The sequence below is a fragment of the Tachyglossus aculeatus genome, chromosome 5 (genome assembly GCF_015852505.1).
Source record: "Tachyglossus aculeatus isolate mTacAcu1 chromosome 5, mTacAcu1.pri, whole genome shotgun sequence".
NCBI lineage: Eukaryota > Metazoa > Chordata > Mammalia > Monotremata > Tachyglossidae > Tachyglossus > Tachyglossus aculeatus.
The window spans coordinates 96631299-96650039 of record NC_052070.1 but is presented as its reverse complement, the minus strand read 5'-3'; the positions used below and the strand labels follow the sequence as shown (position 1 = coordinate 96650039).

The following is an 18741-nucleotide window of genomic DNA, read 5'->3' as shown; positions in this document are numbered from 1 at the left end:
TGGGGAAGCTGTTCCGGTGCCTAGCAACCTGCAGGATCAGAAGTTTCCGAACTGTATTCAATTCACATCTTTCTGAGCAGTTTAGGCCTGCTTTCTTTTTGTTCCCTGTCGAGCATAGCTGGGAATAGCCCCTCCATAAAACTTTTTATTCATATAAAGCTGCCCCACCCATGATTTTTCAGGGACCACCATCTAGTGTGTGGACTATAAAAGGACAAAGAGATTAAAACTCAAATGAGACACTGCAAGTCTAGCTTGTTTAAAAGATTGGGCGTGGTGGAAAAGTTATGTAATGGCAAATATGTGGTTTGAGATTTTTCCCTCTCCCCCTACTAGCTCAGTTATGTGAGAATTGGCTGTATTGGGAATTCAGTGAAACTACTCAACTTTCTCTTTCTCTGTCCCTTTTTTCTCATGTAAAATCCCACTCCATACCCCCTTGGCTCCCCTCCTCCTCCCCCCCTTTTCTTCCACATGTTTTTCTGGAATTCTCTCAAATTCCACACAAATCAAATTCCGAACTGCACTCGGTACTTTATAAAGCAACACGTGCTAGTGGAAAGAATGGACCTTTAAACCAGTAGACCTTTGGTTCTCAGCCTGGCTCTACTACTTTGTGGCCTGCTGGGTGACCTTGAGCAAGTTACTTCACTTCTCTTGGCCTCGAGTTTCCTCATAATAATAATAATAATGATGGCATTTATTAAGTGCTTACTATGTGCAAAGCACTGTTCTACGCGCTGGGAAGGTTAGAAAGTGATCTGGTTGCCCCACGGGGGCTCACAGTCTTAATCCTCATTTTTTTACAGATGAGGGAACTGAGGCCCAGAGAAGTTAAGTGACTTGCCCAAAGTCACACAGCTGACAATTGGCGGAGCTGGGATTTGAACCCATGACCTCTGACTCCAAAGCCCGGGTTCTTTCCATTGAGCCACGCTGCTTCTCTGCAAAGTGGGAATAAAATAACTATTGTTTATGGCATTTGTTAAGCACTTACTATGTGCCAGGTGCTGTACTAAGTGCTGGGGTAGATACAAGAAAATCAGGTTTGGACACAGTCCCTGCCCCACCTTAAGGCTCACAGACTTCATCCCCATTTTACAGATGAGGAAGCTGAGGCACAGAGAAGTGTTGTGTCCAAGGTCACACAGCAGACAAGTGGCAGAGCTGGGATTAGAACCCAGGCCCTTGTTCTACCCATTAGGCCACACTACTTCTCCACTGCTTAATTAAGCACTTACTGTGAGTCAAGAGAACTGTACTAATCATTGGAATAGTCACCTATAATATAATTAGTTACACTGTCCTTGTCACACATGAGTCTCTCAGAGTGAGCTGGTGGTAGTTAATCCCCATTTTAGATTTGTGGAAACTAAAATACAGAGAAGTTAAGGGACTTGCCCAAGGTCATACAGCAGGCAAATGATGGAGCTGGAACTAGAACCTATGTCTCCTGACCCCTGCTTTCACTAGGCCACACTGCTTCCTGAGCTACCTGGTTAACTTTAAAACTTGAGAGCACAATATTTGTACCGAAAGCTGTGCCCTTTTTTTTTTTTTTTACTTATTCCACTCTGTCAACTTGTGCGAAATGGTTTAAAGACTGGCTAGATGGGATGTGCAGATTTGCTAGAAATTTCATTTGAATGGCACCTAGCCAGGTATTGTAGAGGGTGAGACTCCCTGACACAAAGAGCTTTTAGAAAAAAAGAACAGGAAAAACTCTCCCATTTTTTTTTTGCAGTGTTCTGAAACTGCGTTTCTCAGGGGTGGAATTGTAAGATGGAGGAGGTGAGGAGGAGCCAAGTGTTGTAAAATGGCGCCTGGAAGTTTGCCTGCTAGCCCCGGACAACCAGACATTTCTGGTTTCTTTCTTGACATGCTTCAGTGCTGCCCTCTGGCAGCTACTCTGAAGGACGCAGCCTCAAAAACAGTTTTACTCCAAACGGATGGATCACTCGAGGCTGGAAGCACACAATCAATCAACTAGAGAGCAGCCTCCAAAGCCCGTTTTTTTGGGAGGAGACTTACTGGCAGTTGATTTCAGGTGTTGAAAAGATTCCGGTCCCACCCTGAATACCATTTCAAACGCAATCAGCTTGGAAAGTGGAAAAATAAAACCAGTTGCCCCTCCCACAAACAACTGAACTGTGATCTCCCTCCCTTTAATAAAACAACATCTAAGTTCAATAATCTAATATTCTAAGTTCAGGGTTATGGCTGTAGTCGTCAGCATTTGTCCGGCAAAGTGATAAAGTGCCAAATGCAAAGCTCTATCTGTCCCCTCACCTCTTCCCTGATCACTTCCTTAGCTGAAACAGAAGACACAAGCTTCTATAGAGTAGGATTTTGTGAGGTTGTTACTCCCTCTACTTTAAAAAGGCATTTCATTTCTTGACAGTTGATCCCTGATGGAATTTTAAACTACAGTAATTTTCTACTATTAAGAAAACAAATATACGTTACAGGGTTTTTTTTCCATTTTTAAGAAAGGTAGAATGAGAGACGAGTGAGAGCTAGGCTTTGCCACTTAAAGCTGTGATTCAATTTGTAGCTGCAGCAGTATACTGGGAAAGTTCCCTGAGGAAGCAAAGTGTGTTAAATAACTAGGTGAAAGTTTCCTTTCTGACCACTCCTAAATCCCTCCCCTTTTTCCTTTAAGGATCTGTTATGTTGGATTTGCTTTCACATTCCAATATGGAAACTTCTGATCATTATTAAAAGGAGGGATGTAAGCATACGTGAATGAGGCTTTCCAGTTTCATTTAATATGGGGGAAGTTTCTTCCTTGTTCCTGTAGGTTCACACATGTTGCTAGAACAATTGTCCCGATTATTTAGAATTTACTTGCCAGTTCCAAGTTTGAATTAGGACAGAAGTATTGTATTTCAGGATTATTAAGTACTTACAAATTTCTTTTATTTAACTTCCTGGTTTAGCTTTGTAGGAAACTGAAGACCAAACTGTGTGGGGTTTTTTGTTTTTTGTGGGGTTTTTTTGAGGAAGTAGAATCCAGGTGTCTTAATTCTGAAATCCTTGGGCCCTACTAACCACCTGAGACAACATTCCTGCTTAAATAGAGAACAATTGGGTAGAAAGTAAAGAGTGTAAAGTAACATCAAGTTAATTTAACAAGCACATTAGAGTAAGGCAAACTCCTTAGGGCTGGGGTATTGTATGGGCGCCCTGCTACTTCAGACTGCTAGAGACAGGCAAGGATTCCTTAAGTGTTTGCTGGATGAGGGGATGGAGATGCATGGTGTGGCTCTTTTGCAGTGGAAGCAATGCCAGATTTCTGAATTTAGTTCTGTTCTAGCATCAGGAGTGCTCCCTTGCCTGGGGAAAAGGAACAAATGGGAGGGGATCGTAGCACGTTCCCTTTTGGAAACATTTGTCTGGTGGCCTACCAGATGGCCATCCCCGAACTGCACAATCCAATAAAATAAAGGGCCAAGATCAGTGCTCCCAGAAAAGCTTCAGGGCTGGGAATTCTTTACCCTAGAGAAGAAAGGGTAAAAGTGGTGACTTGTCTTCCAAGGCATTTGCGGATTTTGCAGAGAGGAGGCTCTCACCAGCTGTTCTCCACAACCACCGAGGGCCACCCCAGAGGAAGTGGGGGTTGAAATTAAAGCCAGAGAGGATTGGACTTGGTTTGTACGGGTGATCAAACCGTGGAATTGGCTACCAAGGGAGTTTGTGGCATTTCCAGCCCTCGAAAACTTAGAAGCAAAGTCTTCCTCTTATGCCAGGTTGATACACTTATTCAAACGCTCGAAAGCAGGGGCTGGACCAGTTGATCTCTTAAAGGACCCTTAAGGTCCAGAGTGAATTCTGGACATGATCACTGTCAATCATAGATTGACTTTAAGCAGTGGATTTGCTAGAACCTTGAAGAAAGACCATTACCTTTTCCCTTCCTCTCTCTCCCCCCTGCCCCTCGCCCAGTTTTCTCTAGGGGTTTACTAACTTAAATGATCATTTATTATTATTTATGATGTCTGTGCGTGCTGCAGATAAACATTAGCCAATGTTATTTGCCAGGGAGGAACTACTCTGTTGTACCTGACATGCTGAGGCTAAAATGATCATTATCAGCAAAAAAGAAGTCAGGTTTATGCACCTCGGTGCAGGACCTATCTTTCCTCTCTTAAACATAGTGTCTCGATGTACACCCAAGTGATGAGACCAGAAGAGTTGATATTTTCATGGCCAAAATGTGCAGGAGCGTTTGACTGTAACCTAGACTCTAGATTGTAAGCTCATTGGGGGCAGGGAGCATGTCTACCGACTTATACTCTCCCAAGTGCTTAGTCCAGTGCTCTGCACACAATAAGCACTCAAATACCATTGATGATGATTCCCTCACACCTATCCTCATAGTTGCAGACTCACTGTGTCAGAAACCTCATCTTTGAACTGAAGAACAACTGAATGGGAGTGCAGTGTTCAGAAGAGTTTAATTAGTCATAACATTTTAGTTCCTATGCAGAGTTATTGATTTCCATATCTAATTTACCCCCGAGATGTTAGGTTTAAATAGAAAGTAAATGTGCTTTGGAGACAGCAACAGGCTAGTCTCTGCAAACAAATATAACACAAATGAGAGCCTCTGTGTAGGGTTGAACTGTGACCTTTACAGCCACACGTGCTGTAACATGTAGCACATATGTTCATCTCTTGGTGAGCCTCACCATCTGCAGAGGTGTTTTGAAGTGTGAAGGTGAACTTGTGTATACAAACATTACTTCATCCTTATGGGTTTCCTGAGTTACTTTGCCTACTGGAAAGCCATGCTCATGTCTTTGGCAGGAGAGAAGGAACATCCCCCGAGTGCTTAGTACACTGTTCTGCACACAAAAGTAACTCAATAAATAGCATTATTGATGGATCTCAAGTTATTCTGTGCTCTCAGGATTAAAAATGGCCCCTTTTTAAAAAAAAAAACAACACAAAGAGATTGTCACAAGTCATGAGTCTGTCATGCTAAATGGCTTGTAGTTTCTAAGCTGCAAAATTTCTAGCCGTTGGCTTCAAAGCTCCCACCAGCTCCTCTTAGCTATCTATTAGATAACTAGTAGATTGAAAGGACAAGAATTATCTACTATTGCCCTCTCCAGAGCTTAGTAGAATGCTTGGTGCACACGGGCACTAAAATGCTGCTGATTTGATCTGCTTCCTTCTCCTGATGCCCCTCAACTCTTTTTTGTGTTCTCCGAGCAAACCCGGTTCTCCTCTGTCTTAAGCCTATCGTCCACATCCTACCTCCCTCCAACCAAATTCTGCCCATTCTCCCCATCTTTAAAGCTTTCCTAAAAGTCACATCCAAGAGAAATACTTGGATTTAATCCTCCAGTATTCTGGTCATGTGTACTTATATATGTTGTTGACTTCTTGTTTTGGATTTTATCATGTATATCTCTGCTGATATTATTGTACTTACATATATTTAACAATATATGTTCTTTTGTCTCCCACATGAGATTGTAAGTTTCTCAGGGACAAGGAGGTGGCTAGATCCGATTCTAAGAGCAAAGGACAGGAAAATCAGGAGATCTAGTCCTATGAGCCCCATGCCTGCTAGGGACTCTGCTTGGGAGAGTACAATAGACTCAGTAGATATGTTCCATGAGGACTGACATAGGTGCCAACAGCGTTCATGAAAGTAATCTATCTGAGCTTGCAGAGAAGCAGCGTGGTCTAGTGGATAGAGCCCAGGCTTGGGAGTCAGACGGACCCGAGTTCTAATCCCGGCTCCCCACTTGTCTGCTGTGTGACCTTGGGCCACTTACTTAACGTCTCTGTGCTTCAGTTCCCTCATCTGTAAAATGGGGACTAAGATTGTGAGCCTTATGTAGGGCAGGGACTGTGTCCATCCCGATTAGCTTGTATCTACCCCAGTGCTTAGAACAGTACATGCTTAATAAAAACCACAATTATTATTATTATTATCTGATGATCTCATCTACTCCAATATATGGTAAGCCCTTAATACCATCACCCTTGTGAGTCCTTTACTTTTTTTGTCTCTTCCCTACTCCATAATGCAGTGCTCTGGACATAGTCAAGCACCAAGTTAATACTGATGATGACGGTGGTGATGAAATGGGGTAGTCTTGCAAAATACACATTCGACCAATTGAGGGAGAGTTTCTGGGCCATGTTTCTGACACCTTGTAGCGTGGCTTAGTGGAAAGAGCACAGGCTTTGGAGTCAGAGGGCATGGGTTCAAATTCGGGCTCCACCACTTGTCAGCTGTGTGACTTTGGGTAAATCACTTAACTTCTCTGTGCCTTAGTGACCTCATCTGTAAAATGGGGATTAAGACTGTGAGCCCCCTGTGGGACAACCTGATCACCTTGTAACCTCCCCAGCACTTAGAACAGTGCTTTGCGCATAGTAAGCGTTTAATAAACGCCATCATTATTATTATTTGACTGATTAGGTCCACTTTTTTGTGTACCCCATTTTGTCTGTAGAATGGGGGGTTTGTGTGGATTGTTCAAACAATTATTGAGTGCCTACTGCCTGCAGAGCACCATGTTAAGCACTCAGGAGAGCACTTAATTATTGAGAATTAACAATAGTTGAGAATTTGGGGCATTTTACATGACTAAAACAAAAGGGCAAAGTAAACACAAAGTATTCTTCTGCTACCGAAATTGAAGGTCTTCTTTTACCTGGTCTATATAAGGCATACTTAATTTTACTTCTTTATTTTTTTGAACAATAAGTCATTCAGCATCGGAAGACGCATCTGGCTCCGACTCGGCCAGCCAGTCTGAAAGCGAACAGGGCAGCGAACCAGGCAGTGGTCATGGCAGCGAGTCGAACAGCAGCTCCGAATCTTCAGAGAGCCCTTCTGAGTCGGAAAGCGAATCCACCGGTTCCAAATCCCAGCAGACCCCACCAGAAGCCAAAGAAAAGCCGGCCTCTAAGAAGGAGCGAATAGCTGATGTTAAAAAGGTATTTCTGTTTTCCGATGCGTCAAAGGCAAGTTTGGTGTTAGAGGCAGTGTCAGAACCAAATTTTTCCCTGGACAGAAAATGGTCGCCTTGCCTCTGATTCTTAGCTGGCTGTTATTTAAACCTATCAGTCAACAAGTGTAAAACATTAAATTGCCTGAACAACCAAGTTACAGGTGGCGGGAAGGGATTAACTGGGTGATGAAGGATTTGGGGCATTAAACAGGTTGTGAATAGCCCATTCCTCTAGTGTTGTACCCATGATAGGGCATCATCACATGTTCCAACACTTTTTAGCGTGGCCCAGCCTAGCCTTCTCTCACATTGCCTGGGTCTCAAAAGCCAACACTCTATCCCCCACCCCACCTTACCCACAAATTGGCATCCCACCCTTGTGCAGTAGTCCCAACGGGCTGCAGGGGCAAATTAATAATAATAATAATAATTGTGGTATTTGTTAAGCACTTACGATACACCAGGTGCTGTACTAAGCACTGGGGTAGATACAAGCTAATCAGGTTGAACAGAGCCCCTGTCCCACATGGGGTTCACAATTTTAATGCCCACTGAGATGATTGCACGTGTGTGACAGCACCACTCGGACTTAACAGCTCTCAAGATTTCTCCCCCAATCCCTCTGGAGAGCGTAGCTGAGCCCTGCTGGAGCTGGAGGCCTTGGAACAAAGGAAGGCCAGGACTTGCTTCCAGGGTGATACTGAGTATGTATTGAGAGGCCACTACCAAACAAGTCCAGAAGAGCTCCTGCTGTTGGAACTCTTCAGGTCCCCGAGTGAAGGGTGGTGATCCAAACCCATCCAAGCCTTTTATGGGCCTGTTCTCAGTCAGTTTGTCGATTGGGACCGTGGATATGGGTATTGCTACGCATTGTCTGCTGTGTGCAGAAAAAGACCATAGCCAAGAAGGTGGCAGAGAATTCATTTTAAAATAGAGGATTGAATAAATCTAAGAAGTAAAACCGAGCAAACTCTTCACAGTATTTTACCCAAATACACGTCTGCAATGATTGCCTTGACAGAAATTCATTTATTTTTCCTGACAGAATGTTCCTGAAGGTGAGCTGTGTGTAACCAGGGTTACAGTGCTAATTTCTTTTCAGTTTAAATTTTACTTAAAAAGGAAGTGGTTGGCAGTTTCCAGATAGGTAATTTCCCCTCACCCAGGCAATTCAGGGTGGGGTTAATTAGAGAATGTGGCTACTTCAACAAAGAAACCTAGAATGAAATGAAGGCTTATTAAAGTGGACCAATAGCAAGAATGGGGAGAATGAGGAACTAGTCAGAATTTTTCCTCCTACAGTGTCATTTGAAAATCTAATTTATGTTACAGCTAGTTTGTTGAGAAGGCTGCACCTGGTTGCTCCCTCCACCAGGACAAAGTAACCAAGACCTAAATCTTTCAAAGTTTGTGACTGAAGATGTTTCCGTAAATGTCCAGCAGCCCATTAATAGTTCTTAGCCAATTGTGGCAAGGGCTCTGATGTTTTCACTCAGGTTTTAGGGAAATCTCTTTAGAGGGGTACGACGACGAAATTCATGGAGGAAGATAACAACATCCATGTTCTGTTTTAGGAACCACAAGAAGCTTATTTCTTTGTCCTCTGAGAAGCTTGTTTGTTTTAGGGATACTGAAATTCAGTATCCTGCAGAAAAGCTACCTAGCAAAAGTCAGGATGGAGCCAGAACAATGTCAAAAAGGGCAGGTGCCTCGTCGCTTGGGCGCCCCCTCCTGGCTGAAAGGAAGAGCTAGTATTTTGCTGCTAAAGTTCCTTGCTGCTCTGACCAAGGGAGCTTTCCAGACCTAATGATGGGGATTGTTTCTTTTAACATCTTCTATTTGTGGGGAGGAAAAATTGCTATTAGACCCCTGATTTGGCCTCTTGTGCCACCAGTCCTTATGACCTTGAAATTCCTATTGCGTACATGATTATCAGAGTGTTAGTGTGCACACATGCAGGAATTGGTATTCTGTGGCTATTTTTCCCCGAATCCCACTTCTCAGGTTTGTGTCTCTAAAGATGTGTGTTGTGGTACTAGAGCTCCAAGTTATTGAAAAGGAATAGAACGGTGAGAGTTAATGAGCAGTTTGGAAGCAGATTCATTAAGAATGAAAGTGAGTTAGAAAAAAAGAAAGCCCTTTTGCAGAGTGATCAGGGAATCACAAAATAGTCCTTGGCTCAGTAATTGCCATGTTTGTCAAAGTAGAAGCAATTTTTTTTCTGTGATTGTTACTGAACTACAAATGGCTAGTTTAGAGGTATTCAGGCAAACCATAATCTAAAAGCTATTCATGATTGTTTTGCTATTTAGGGAAGGAAAGTGACTCTAGGGGAAGAGGGGGGATCTTATTGGTCTTAAAATACATAGTGATACAACAAAGGTCTTGCTCAGGGCTCCCCCTCCCCCATCCCCCACCCACCCCAAGTCTTCTTGAAAATATTACCTAATTATAACACAGAAGCCAACAAATCATACAGCCAACGAAACCAAGCAAACAGAAAGCCAGTCTCCTCGGCATCGAGTCCATTATTTAATTTTCCTAAAATAACAGTGGTTGATGGTGGGGGTGAAGCAGGCCCTCCGATGGTCTGTTTATTTTGCAGATGTGGGAAGAGTATCCTGATGTTTATGGGGTGAGGAGGTCAAACCGAAGTCGACAAGAGCCCTCTCGTTTTAATATAAAAGAAGAGGTAAGAAAACCAAGAAAAAGGCTGAGGGAATCTCTAGCAACAAACCCCCACCCTGAAGCCCACTTCTGATCTGATCTGTCCTTTCAAGTTAAAGTTGATGGTAGATCCTCCTTCCCTGCCCCGTGCCCCTTTAGGAATGATGGATGAGCCCAGGTCCTGAGACCTCAGGGCAGAGGAATGGATTGTAGTCCTAGTGGCTTATGCAAGGCCATTTGCATATTCTTGTCTGCCAGTTATGCGGCCAGTGAGGAGGCAGGCAGGGTTGGTGAAGTGAATATGACTTTGGCAGAAATGAGTATAGAGGGGGGAAAAAAAAAGGAACTTTCCAGAAACACTGGAACAGTGTATCTCCTCAGTGGCATAGAGGCTTTAGATTGGGAGAAATCCTCCTTAATCCTCCAAACTCAGGAAACAGTTGCAATACATTTGCTATCTGCCACTGTAGAGGTTTCATAAATGACATTAATAGCTGTCAATTTTAGGAAAAAGGAAGAAAGGGGAGAGCTGGGAAGAAGCAACATCATCCCTATGCACTATAGGTTTTGTAGATTGCCTGCAGACGAGGGACTCTTGTGTTGAATAGGCTCAATCATCCAGGCTGCCGGTTGATTAAAATAAAATAACTTGATTGTTTTTTCAAATTAAAGGCAAGTAGCGGGTCTGAGAGTGGAAGCCCAAAAAGAAGAGGCCAGAGGCTACTGAAGAAACAGTAAGTCTTCATGGGGGAGATTGCTTATCCCTTGAGTTCTCAAACTTTTTGCTGCAGAGGACTTTTTATTTTATGATGATCACTAGCTTTTAGGGCCATATTTAATGATATGGCAGGCTTCTTCTAGTATCCCTCCCTCCTTTCCCCATCCCCGACTCCCAGCCAGGGCCTGCTCCTTTCCCTCCTGAATAAACTCATCAGCCTCTGTCCCGCATCATGCATTCACTCATCCTTGTGGCTGATCTTTCTCTTCAAGCCCTCAGCAGCAATTTTGACCCTGAGGAACCTCCCCAGAGGGGCTTGGACTGAAATTGGCAAACCTTGAAGTATTTCTTCTGCTCCTTTTCTATGAAAACAAAAGCTGAGTTTCAGCAAAGTTTGATTTAAGTTTTAGCCCATTTTCGGAAGCATTTAATAACAAGAGTGAACATGCTTTTTCAGAAGCATTTAATAACAAGAGTGAACACGCTTTTTATCTGCAGCTGAACCCTGAAAGGCAAAGCGAATGGGTTTAAAAACTCAGATATTTCTTTTCTTCCCATCTTCCACTCCTTTGGGCTTCATTCATGTGGCAGAAAGAAAATGACCACACTGGGTGATCAGTCTAATAGAAGAGTTCACTTAAGACTTCCCTTATATGCCAATCAGCTACCGTAATGTTTTGGGAATAGATCCCACAAATGGTTCCTTGGCTTTTCTTTGGGATCACAAAATCCCAATTACCTTCATTTATTTAGTAAAATAATCCATTTAGTTTATTTTGTGAAATTATTAAAGTCTTTAAAGAAATCTATATTTTCAATCACAAGTTTCACAATTCATCCAAATGTTAACTTTTCTCTTTTCAACACATTCTTCTCGATATGTGAGGATTAGAAGACCTTGAAGCATTCAGAATTGGCCAGCCCAGTTCGAGTTCCAGTTACATATGTGCAACTTTAAATCTTTATTTTTGAGTTCCATAGAATATTCAGAGGTGTTAAAAAAAAGGCTCACAGAGTAAGGGAGGTCTCTAAGCAAAATTTTAATTAAATCCTAGTTTTCCCAAGGACTTTCCCAAACCAAAGATATTGAGATGCCATGACTTGGTACTTTTGTAGAGAATCACTGAATATGGAGGCAGTAGTTGCAGGATTTTCAGCATAGAAAATGAGGAATTTAATATGAGGACCTTACTCTTCAAAATGCAAGTTGAGAATGTCAGCATTGTTAAATATTCTGCATCAGTAAGCATGAAGATAAGGTAATGAAATCTAGGAAGCCACTGAACTATAAGAAGGCCCGGGACAATTTCCTCGTAACACCAAACTTTAGAGAGCGTTTCCGTTTTTCCTGTTGGATCTTATCTCAGGCCCAAGGTACTGCAGCTAGAAATGTCAGGTTTGTCCAGTTGCCTTGGCTCTGTCAGCCATCTCCCTTCAAGGTGACAGTATAATTCTTTTGTTTTGCACCCTAGGGAAAAGTGGAAGAGGGAAGCTTCAGAGGAAGAAGATGGGGAGGAGGAGGAGGAAGAGGAGGAGGAAGACGACGACGAACAGGATCAAGGCACCAGTGCAGAAAGTGAACCGGAACAAAAAAAAGTCAAAGCCAGGCGACCCATACTTAGGAGGTGAGGGCTCCCCGCTGACTGGGCTTCTGAACATGACAGGAACATCCTAGGGTCCTTCTTGAAGGCTGGCTGGCTCTTGCCATGTGCCGTGGAGCAGCAGCTCCAGAGGGGTTAATTACAATCCAGAATGAAGTGATGGAATTCTTGCTAAGTGAGGAACATATTAGCAGCAATGGGAATTTAACAATGGACACACCCTTGTGTTAGGGACTAAATGACTTAAAAGGTATTTTCTTCTCTAGATAGCTGCCTGGACCTTGTGAAAAGAGTGCCAGGTTTGGAGTCAGGAAATCTGGGTTCTAGTCCTGGTTCTGCACAAAGACTTGGAGCGAGGCATTTAAATCCTCTCAGGGAGTCAGTTTTCCCACCTGTCAAGTATAGATAATGCTGCTTGCTTCCCCTCCATCTCCTCACAGCAGAGTTATCAACTCCATGGGGGCGAAGGAGGTACCCTTACGGCATTTTGGACAGGCAGCAGGAGCTAGGCTGCCCCCTCAGCCCCCGACCTCTGTGGTCTGGGAAGGAACCAGAGGTTGAGCCAAGATGGTGGCTCAACCCCTTGCCCCTGCTGGCGGGGTGCGGTCCTTGGTCTGGCCTTGGGACCAGTGGGGTTCTGATTGTTCTCACTGCATTATGGGCACTGAACAGAAGGCTTCTGTCACCCTTGAAGATGAGTCATCCAGAGCCATCACACCCTTCCCTACAAGCAGGCCTGCCCTCCTGCTGCTGTCATCAGAGTACTGAATAGAGGCCTCAGTCGGGCCCGCTGAGTTGGACCTGCTGAAGCGAGGGCCGCAGTAGCTGGCCCGTCCTCAGCGCCGCTGCAGCTTAATGATGATGGCAGTGGCACAAAAGGAGTCACCCACATTGGCAGTGGGGCTGGCATTGGGACCAGGGGTGAGAGTGGCCTCTGGCTCAACCCTGAGTTCTGGTCAAGACAAGCTCAGCAGCATCACCAGAGGAGGAGGAGGAGGAGGGTGAGACAGTGCCACTACAGCAAGGAGAATAAATTAACTTATTGAGCTCCTACTGTGTGTAGAGCACTATACTAATTACCTGGGAGGAGATAATGGAAGAAAGAAACAAATTCAAGTGCCCTTTTTCCTCTCCCTTCCCATCTCCTTTCCTTTTCTCCTCTTCTCTAACTTCTTGTCATCTTTTCTCTTCTTTCTCTTCTTTCCACCTCTTCCTCTGCCTCCTTTATTGCTTCCCCTTTTCGTTCCTTCCCCTTATCATTCCTTCCCCTCAGTGCTCTCCCTAAATTTCACTTCCATTCTCATAGATACAAGGTTATGAGATTGGGCATAGTTTTTTTAAATTTTTATTATTGGTATTCGTTTAGCACTTACTGTGTGCCTTACACTGAACTAACCGCTGGGGTAAATGCAAGATAATCAGGTGGGATTCATCCTTATCCTACATAGTGTCCACAGTCTTAGTTCCCATTTTACAGGTGAGGTAACTGAGGCACAGTGAAGTTGTGACTTGCCCAAGCTCACACAGCAGACAAGTGGCAGAGCCAGGATTATGTCCCAAGTCCTCTGACTCCCAGACCTATGCTCTTTTCACTAGGCCATGCTGCTTTGAATCGGTTCCAAATAAGGTTCACCCTCTATCTTATCACCCATTTTATAAATGAGAAAACTGAGTCCCAGAGAGCTTAAATTACCTGGCCGAGGTCACACTGCAAGCCAGGAGTAGAATTGGGACTCGACCCTGGATCTCCTGACTCCAGTCTTGTGCTTCTTCCACTAGGGCATAATGGCATATAAACTCAAGATTGATTTCTCTGACCTTTGACTAACACATGCATTTGTGTGTTCAAAGGAGTGTGCCTTCTATTTGAAGAAACCTGAAATACTTGCATCGTGTCACACCGTTTTATTTTCCTATTAATAACTCATTTCAGAGCAGTGGCCAAACCCAGTGTTAAAAAGCAGCATAAGCCCCAACGTGGTAAGAGGAGAAAGAAGCAAGACTCATCTGAAGATGAGGATGACGATGAAGATGATGAAACTCCCAAGAGACAGACTCGCCGCAGAGCGGCCAAAAATGTCAGGTATGTTGAGAGGGATGTGCCTAGGATGACATCTAGGTCAGGGGAATGCAGTGTCATTGTCATGTAGGGGGTTGAAGAGTAGAAGCTGAGAAGAAAATATGCTTTCAGTTCAGCTCCTGGATTGCTGAATGCCTTTGGCAAGACCTGTAAAATGGGTGTAAACATGTTCAATTGATGGATCAATTGGTAATATTCATTGAGTGTTTACTGTGTGCAGAGTACTGAACTAAGCAGTTGGGAGTGTACAGTGCAATAGAAATGGTAGAAATGCCCTCAGAAAGCTCACAGTCTAGTCGGGGAGACTGACATTAAAATAAATTACAGATAGGGGAAACAGTAGATTACAAGAATATGGACATAAATGGTTTAGGACTCGGGGTGGGTTATCATGGTGCTTAAGGGGTACAGAACTAAGTGTAAAGGGGATGCAGAAAAGAGAGCAAATAGTGTGGAAATAAAGTTAGAGAAGGCTTTTTGGAGGAGATATTTTCGTAGAGTTTTGAAGTGGGGAGAGTGGTGGCCTGTCAGATATGAAGTGGGAGGGAGTTGCTGGAGAGAGGATGTGAGCACAGGTTGGGGAGAGAGAGAGAGAGAGAGAAAGAGAAGATCAAGGTACAGTAAGTAGGTTGGCATTAGAGGAGCAATTGTGTGGGCTGGGTTGTAGTAGATCAGCGGGATAAGATAGAACAGGAAGGGAGGGAGCTGATAGAGTGCCTTTAAACCTGATGGAAAGGAGTTTCTATGTGATGAGGCGATGGATGGGCAACAGTGGAAGTTTCTGAGGAGTGATGTGTGCAGAATGATTTCTTAGAAAAGTGATCCAGGAAGCAGCATGAATTGTGGATTGGAGGAGGCAGGGAGTCACCAAGGAAACTGAGGCAGTTGAGGTGGGATATGGTTTTCTATATTATTTTTTTGGTGCTTTGTGAAAAACAGTGCAAAAGTGCAGACATCTTCCTTTTTAGACCCAAGGTCCTTGTAATCTTAGCAACAGACAGCAATAGGATATTGTGTTGCGGGCCCTGGGTCTAGGAGTTGGAGGACCTGAATTCTGTTTCAGCTCTGCCACTTGCTCCTTATGAGATTTTAAGCAGGCCATTTAACTTGACTGGGACTCGCTTTCCTCATTTGTAAGATGGGGCTAATAATACACACCAGTCCCTACTTCATAGGGTTGTTGTGAAGGCAGACTGACATGAGTATTGAAGAAATGCTTTTGAAAATAAAAATTCACTTTACAAATTCAAGGTGGTATGATTTACTTTTCTTCAATTCAGTGGTGTTTATTGAGCACTTACTGTGTGCAGAACACTGTACTAAGCGCTTAAGGGAGTACAACACAACAATAAACAGACACATTCCCTACCCTGGTGTGGAAGTTTCTTCTTGTGTACTTTTGTTTTATGTGACTAACAGCCACAGGGGCATTAATGAAATAAATGCCAGGACATGTATAAATGTGTAAATCTGGCCCGCTTACAGTCACACTATCTCTTGCTTTGAACAAGACATTGTTGCTCTGAATCCTTAATCCAAGGTTCCTATTTACCAAGAAGGATAATCTTCAAAAAACTCAAGTTAGGGCCATTAAGTTATCATTAAATCACTGGTATTTATACTGAGCATTTTCTGTGTGCAGAGCACTGTATTAATCACTTGGAGAGTACAATATAACAGTTGGTAGGCACATTTCTTGCTCCCCATGAGTTTACAGTTAGAACGGTAATTTTTTTTTCCTTTGAGATGAAGCTCAATGGTTGCCTGCCATAGAAACGTTCATTTCTTTTTCTCTCTCTGTTTTAATATTTCCTACTGGTTTGGGCTAGCTTTGTTTTTCACTGGCTTTTTTCTGGTATTTATGTAATTGGCTCCTTAAATCAATCATCATCATCATCATCATCAATCGTATTTATTGAGCGCTTACTATGTGCAGAGCACTGTACTAAGCGCTTGGGAAGTACAAATTGGCAACATATAGAGACAGTCCCTACCCAACAGTGGGCTCACAGTCTAAAAGGGGGCGACAGAGAACAAAACCAAACATACCAACAAAATAAAATAAATAGGATAGAAATGTACAAGTAAAATAAATAAATAAATAGAGTAATAAATATGTGCAACCATATATACATATATACAGGTGCTGTGGGGAAGGGAAGGAGGTAAGATGGGGGGGATGGAGAGGGGGACGAGGGGGAGAGGAAGGAAGGGGCTCAGTCTGGGAAGGCCTCCTGGAGGAGGTGAGCTCTCAGCAGGGCCTTGAAGGGAGGAAGAGAGCTAGCTTGGCGGATGGGCAGAGGGAGGGCATTCCAGGCCGGGGGGATGACGTGGGCCGGGGGTCGATGACGGGACAGGCGAGAGCAAGGTACGGTGAGGAGATCAGCGGTGGAGGAGCGGAGGGTGCGGACTGGGCTGTAGAAGGAGAGAAGGGAGGTGAGGTAGGAGGGGGCGAGGTGATGGAGAGCCTTGAAGCCCAGGGTGAGGAGTTTCTGCCTGATGCGCAGATTGATTGGTAGCCACTGGAGATTTTTGAGGAGGGGAGTGATATGCCCAGAGCGTTTCTGGACAAAGATAATCCGGGCAGCAGCATGAAGTATGGATTGAAGTGGAGAGAGACACGAGGATGGGAGATCAGAGAGAAGGCTGATGCAGTAGTCCAGACGGGATAGGATGAGAGCTTGAATGAGCAGGGTAGCGGTTGGGATGGAGAGGAAAGGGCAGATCTTGGCAATGTTGTGGAGCTGAGACCAGCGGGTTTTGGTCACGGCATTTATTGAATGCTTACTTTGTGCAGAACACTGTACTAAGCTCTTGGACAAGTACAATATAACAGAGGTGGTAGATGTGCTTGTTACCTGCCATGAGGAGAGTGGGAGACAGATGTTGAAATAAATTGTGGATATGTACATAACTGTTAGGGGATAAGTGTGGGGTGAATAAGGGGTGCAAAGGGTGATGCAGAGGGGAGATGGAGTAGGGGATATGTGGGCTTAGTCTAGGAAGGCCTTTGGAGTAGGTGTGCTTTTAATAAGGCTTTGACTGGAGAGTGGTGACCTGCCTTATAAGGTGGGGGGTGGGAGTTCAGGGCCAGAGGTAGGACATGGGTGATGGGTCGGGAAGATAGACAAGATCGAGGTACACGGAGGAGGTTAGGAGGGAAGTGAGTGTGTTGGGTTGTAGTAGGAAATCAGCGAGGTAGGGTAGGAGGGGGCAGGGTGATTAATAATAATAATAACAATGGCATTTATTAAGCACTTACTATGTGCAAAGCACTGTTCTAAGCGCTGGGGAGGTTACAAGGTGATCAGGTTGTCCCACGTGGGGCTCACAGTTTTAATCCCCATTTTACAGATGAGGTCACTGAGGCCCAGAGAAGTGAAGAGACTTGCCCAAAGTCACACAGCTGACAATTGGCCGAGCTGGGATTTGAACCCATGATCTCAGACTCCAGAGCCCGGGCTCTTTTTCACTGAGCCACGCTGCTTCTCTAAGCACTTGGATTAAGTGCTTGGAATTTTGATTTGATCAGAAACTGAAAACATGGGAACTCTATTTCTATTGCATTCATGTTTCTGTGGTATGTGCTCTAATGAGTAGAGTGTTTGTCATATCGTCACCTAGAGCAGGATAGTGTTCAGGGAAGAATGCAGGAGATCTGGGTTAATCCACATTAAACTGGTTCCTGCATTAGGACATATCATCAGGGAATAGCTTCCAGCTCTCAGGGAGCATATCTGCTAATTCTCTTGTATTGTACTCTCCCAAGTGCTTAGAACAGTGCTCTGCACATAGTAAGTGCTCAGTAAATACCACTGATGGATTGATTATGAATGGCTTGCGTGAAAAACCGGGTGCTACATGAAAGCATGTGGTGGTAGAAGGATTTTTCACATACCCTTTAGGTTTGGAATGCTTGAATGGCATGGAGCTGAGGGAGTAGAGGCTTCACCAGTTGCATTTCTCTCCTGCAGTTATAAAGAAGATGATGATTTTGAAACAGACTCTGATGACCTCATTGAGATGACAGGAGAAGGAGTGGATGAACAACAGGACAACAGTGAGACGATAGAAAAAGTCATGGATACTAGGCTTGGAAAGAAAGGAGGTACGCATTTGCCCAAAACAGACTCATTGTAATAAAAATGTGATAATAGTAATAATGATAATAACAATACTTTTTAAGCACTTACTATGTGCCAAGTATTGTATTGATTATACTTAGTAAGTGCTTAACGAGTATTGGAGTACATACCAGATATTTAGTTTGGGCAAAGTCCCTGTCCCACATAGGTGCTCACAGTCAGGCAGGGAGGGAGAACAGACATTTAATCCTCATTCAAAAGATGAGGAAATTGAGACACTGAGAAATTAAGTTACTTGCCCAAGATAACACAGTAAATACGTGCCAGAGCCGGATGGAAACCAGATCCTCTGATTCCAGACCTGTGCTCTTTCCACTACACTACATTGCTTCTTGTTCATATTATAATAATGATAATAATAATAGTGGTATTTTTTAAGTGCTTACTGTGTGGCAGGCACTTATTAAACGCTGGGGTGGGGTGAGAAGCAGCATGATGTAGTGGATAAAGCACGGGCCTGGGAATCAGAAGGTCATGGGTTCTAATCCAGGCCGCACCACTTGTCTGCTGTGTGACCTTGGGCAAGTCATTTCACTTCTCTGTGACTCAGTTA

General features: G+C 43.9%; 1 protein-coding gene across 5 annotated transcripts in view; it reads left to right on the top strand.

Annotated features, from left to right (window-relative positions):
- CHD2 (chromodomain helicase DNA binding protein 2) overlaps positions 1-18741 on the top strand; it is a 108135-nt gene that overhangs the window by 18696 nt on the left and 70698 nt on the right. For 4 of the 5 annotated variants that reach the window (XM_038746241.1, XM_038746240.1, XM_038746242.1 and 1 more), the window contains exons 3-8: positions 6732-6963; positions 9583-9669; positions 10317-10378; positions 11835-11987; positions 13897-14046; positions 18018-18151. In XM_038746241.1, coding sequence (XP_038602169.1) covers positions 6732-6963; positions 9583-9669; positions 10317-10378; positions 11835-11987; positions 13897-14046; positions 18018-18151 — 818 coding nt within the window. The remainder of the gene's footprint in view (positions 1-6731; positions 6964-9582; positions 9670-10316; positions 10379-11834; positions 11988-13896; positions 14047-18017; positions 18152-18741) is intronic. The other variant, XM_038746243.1, reaches the window with a different exon arrangement.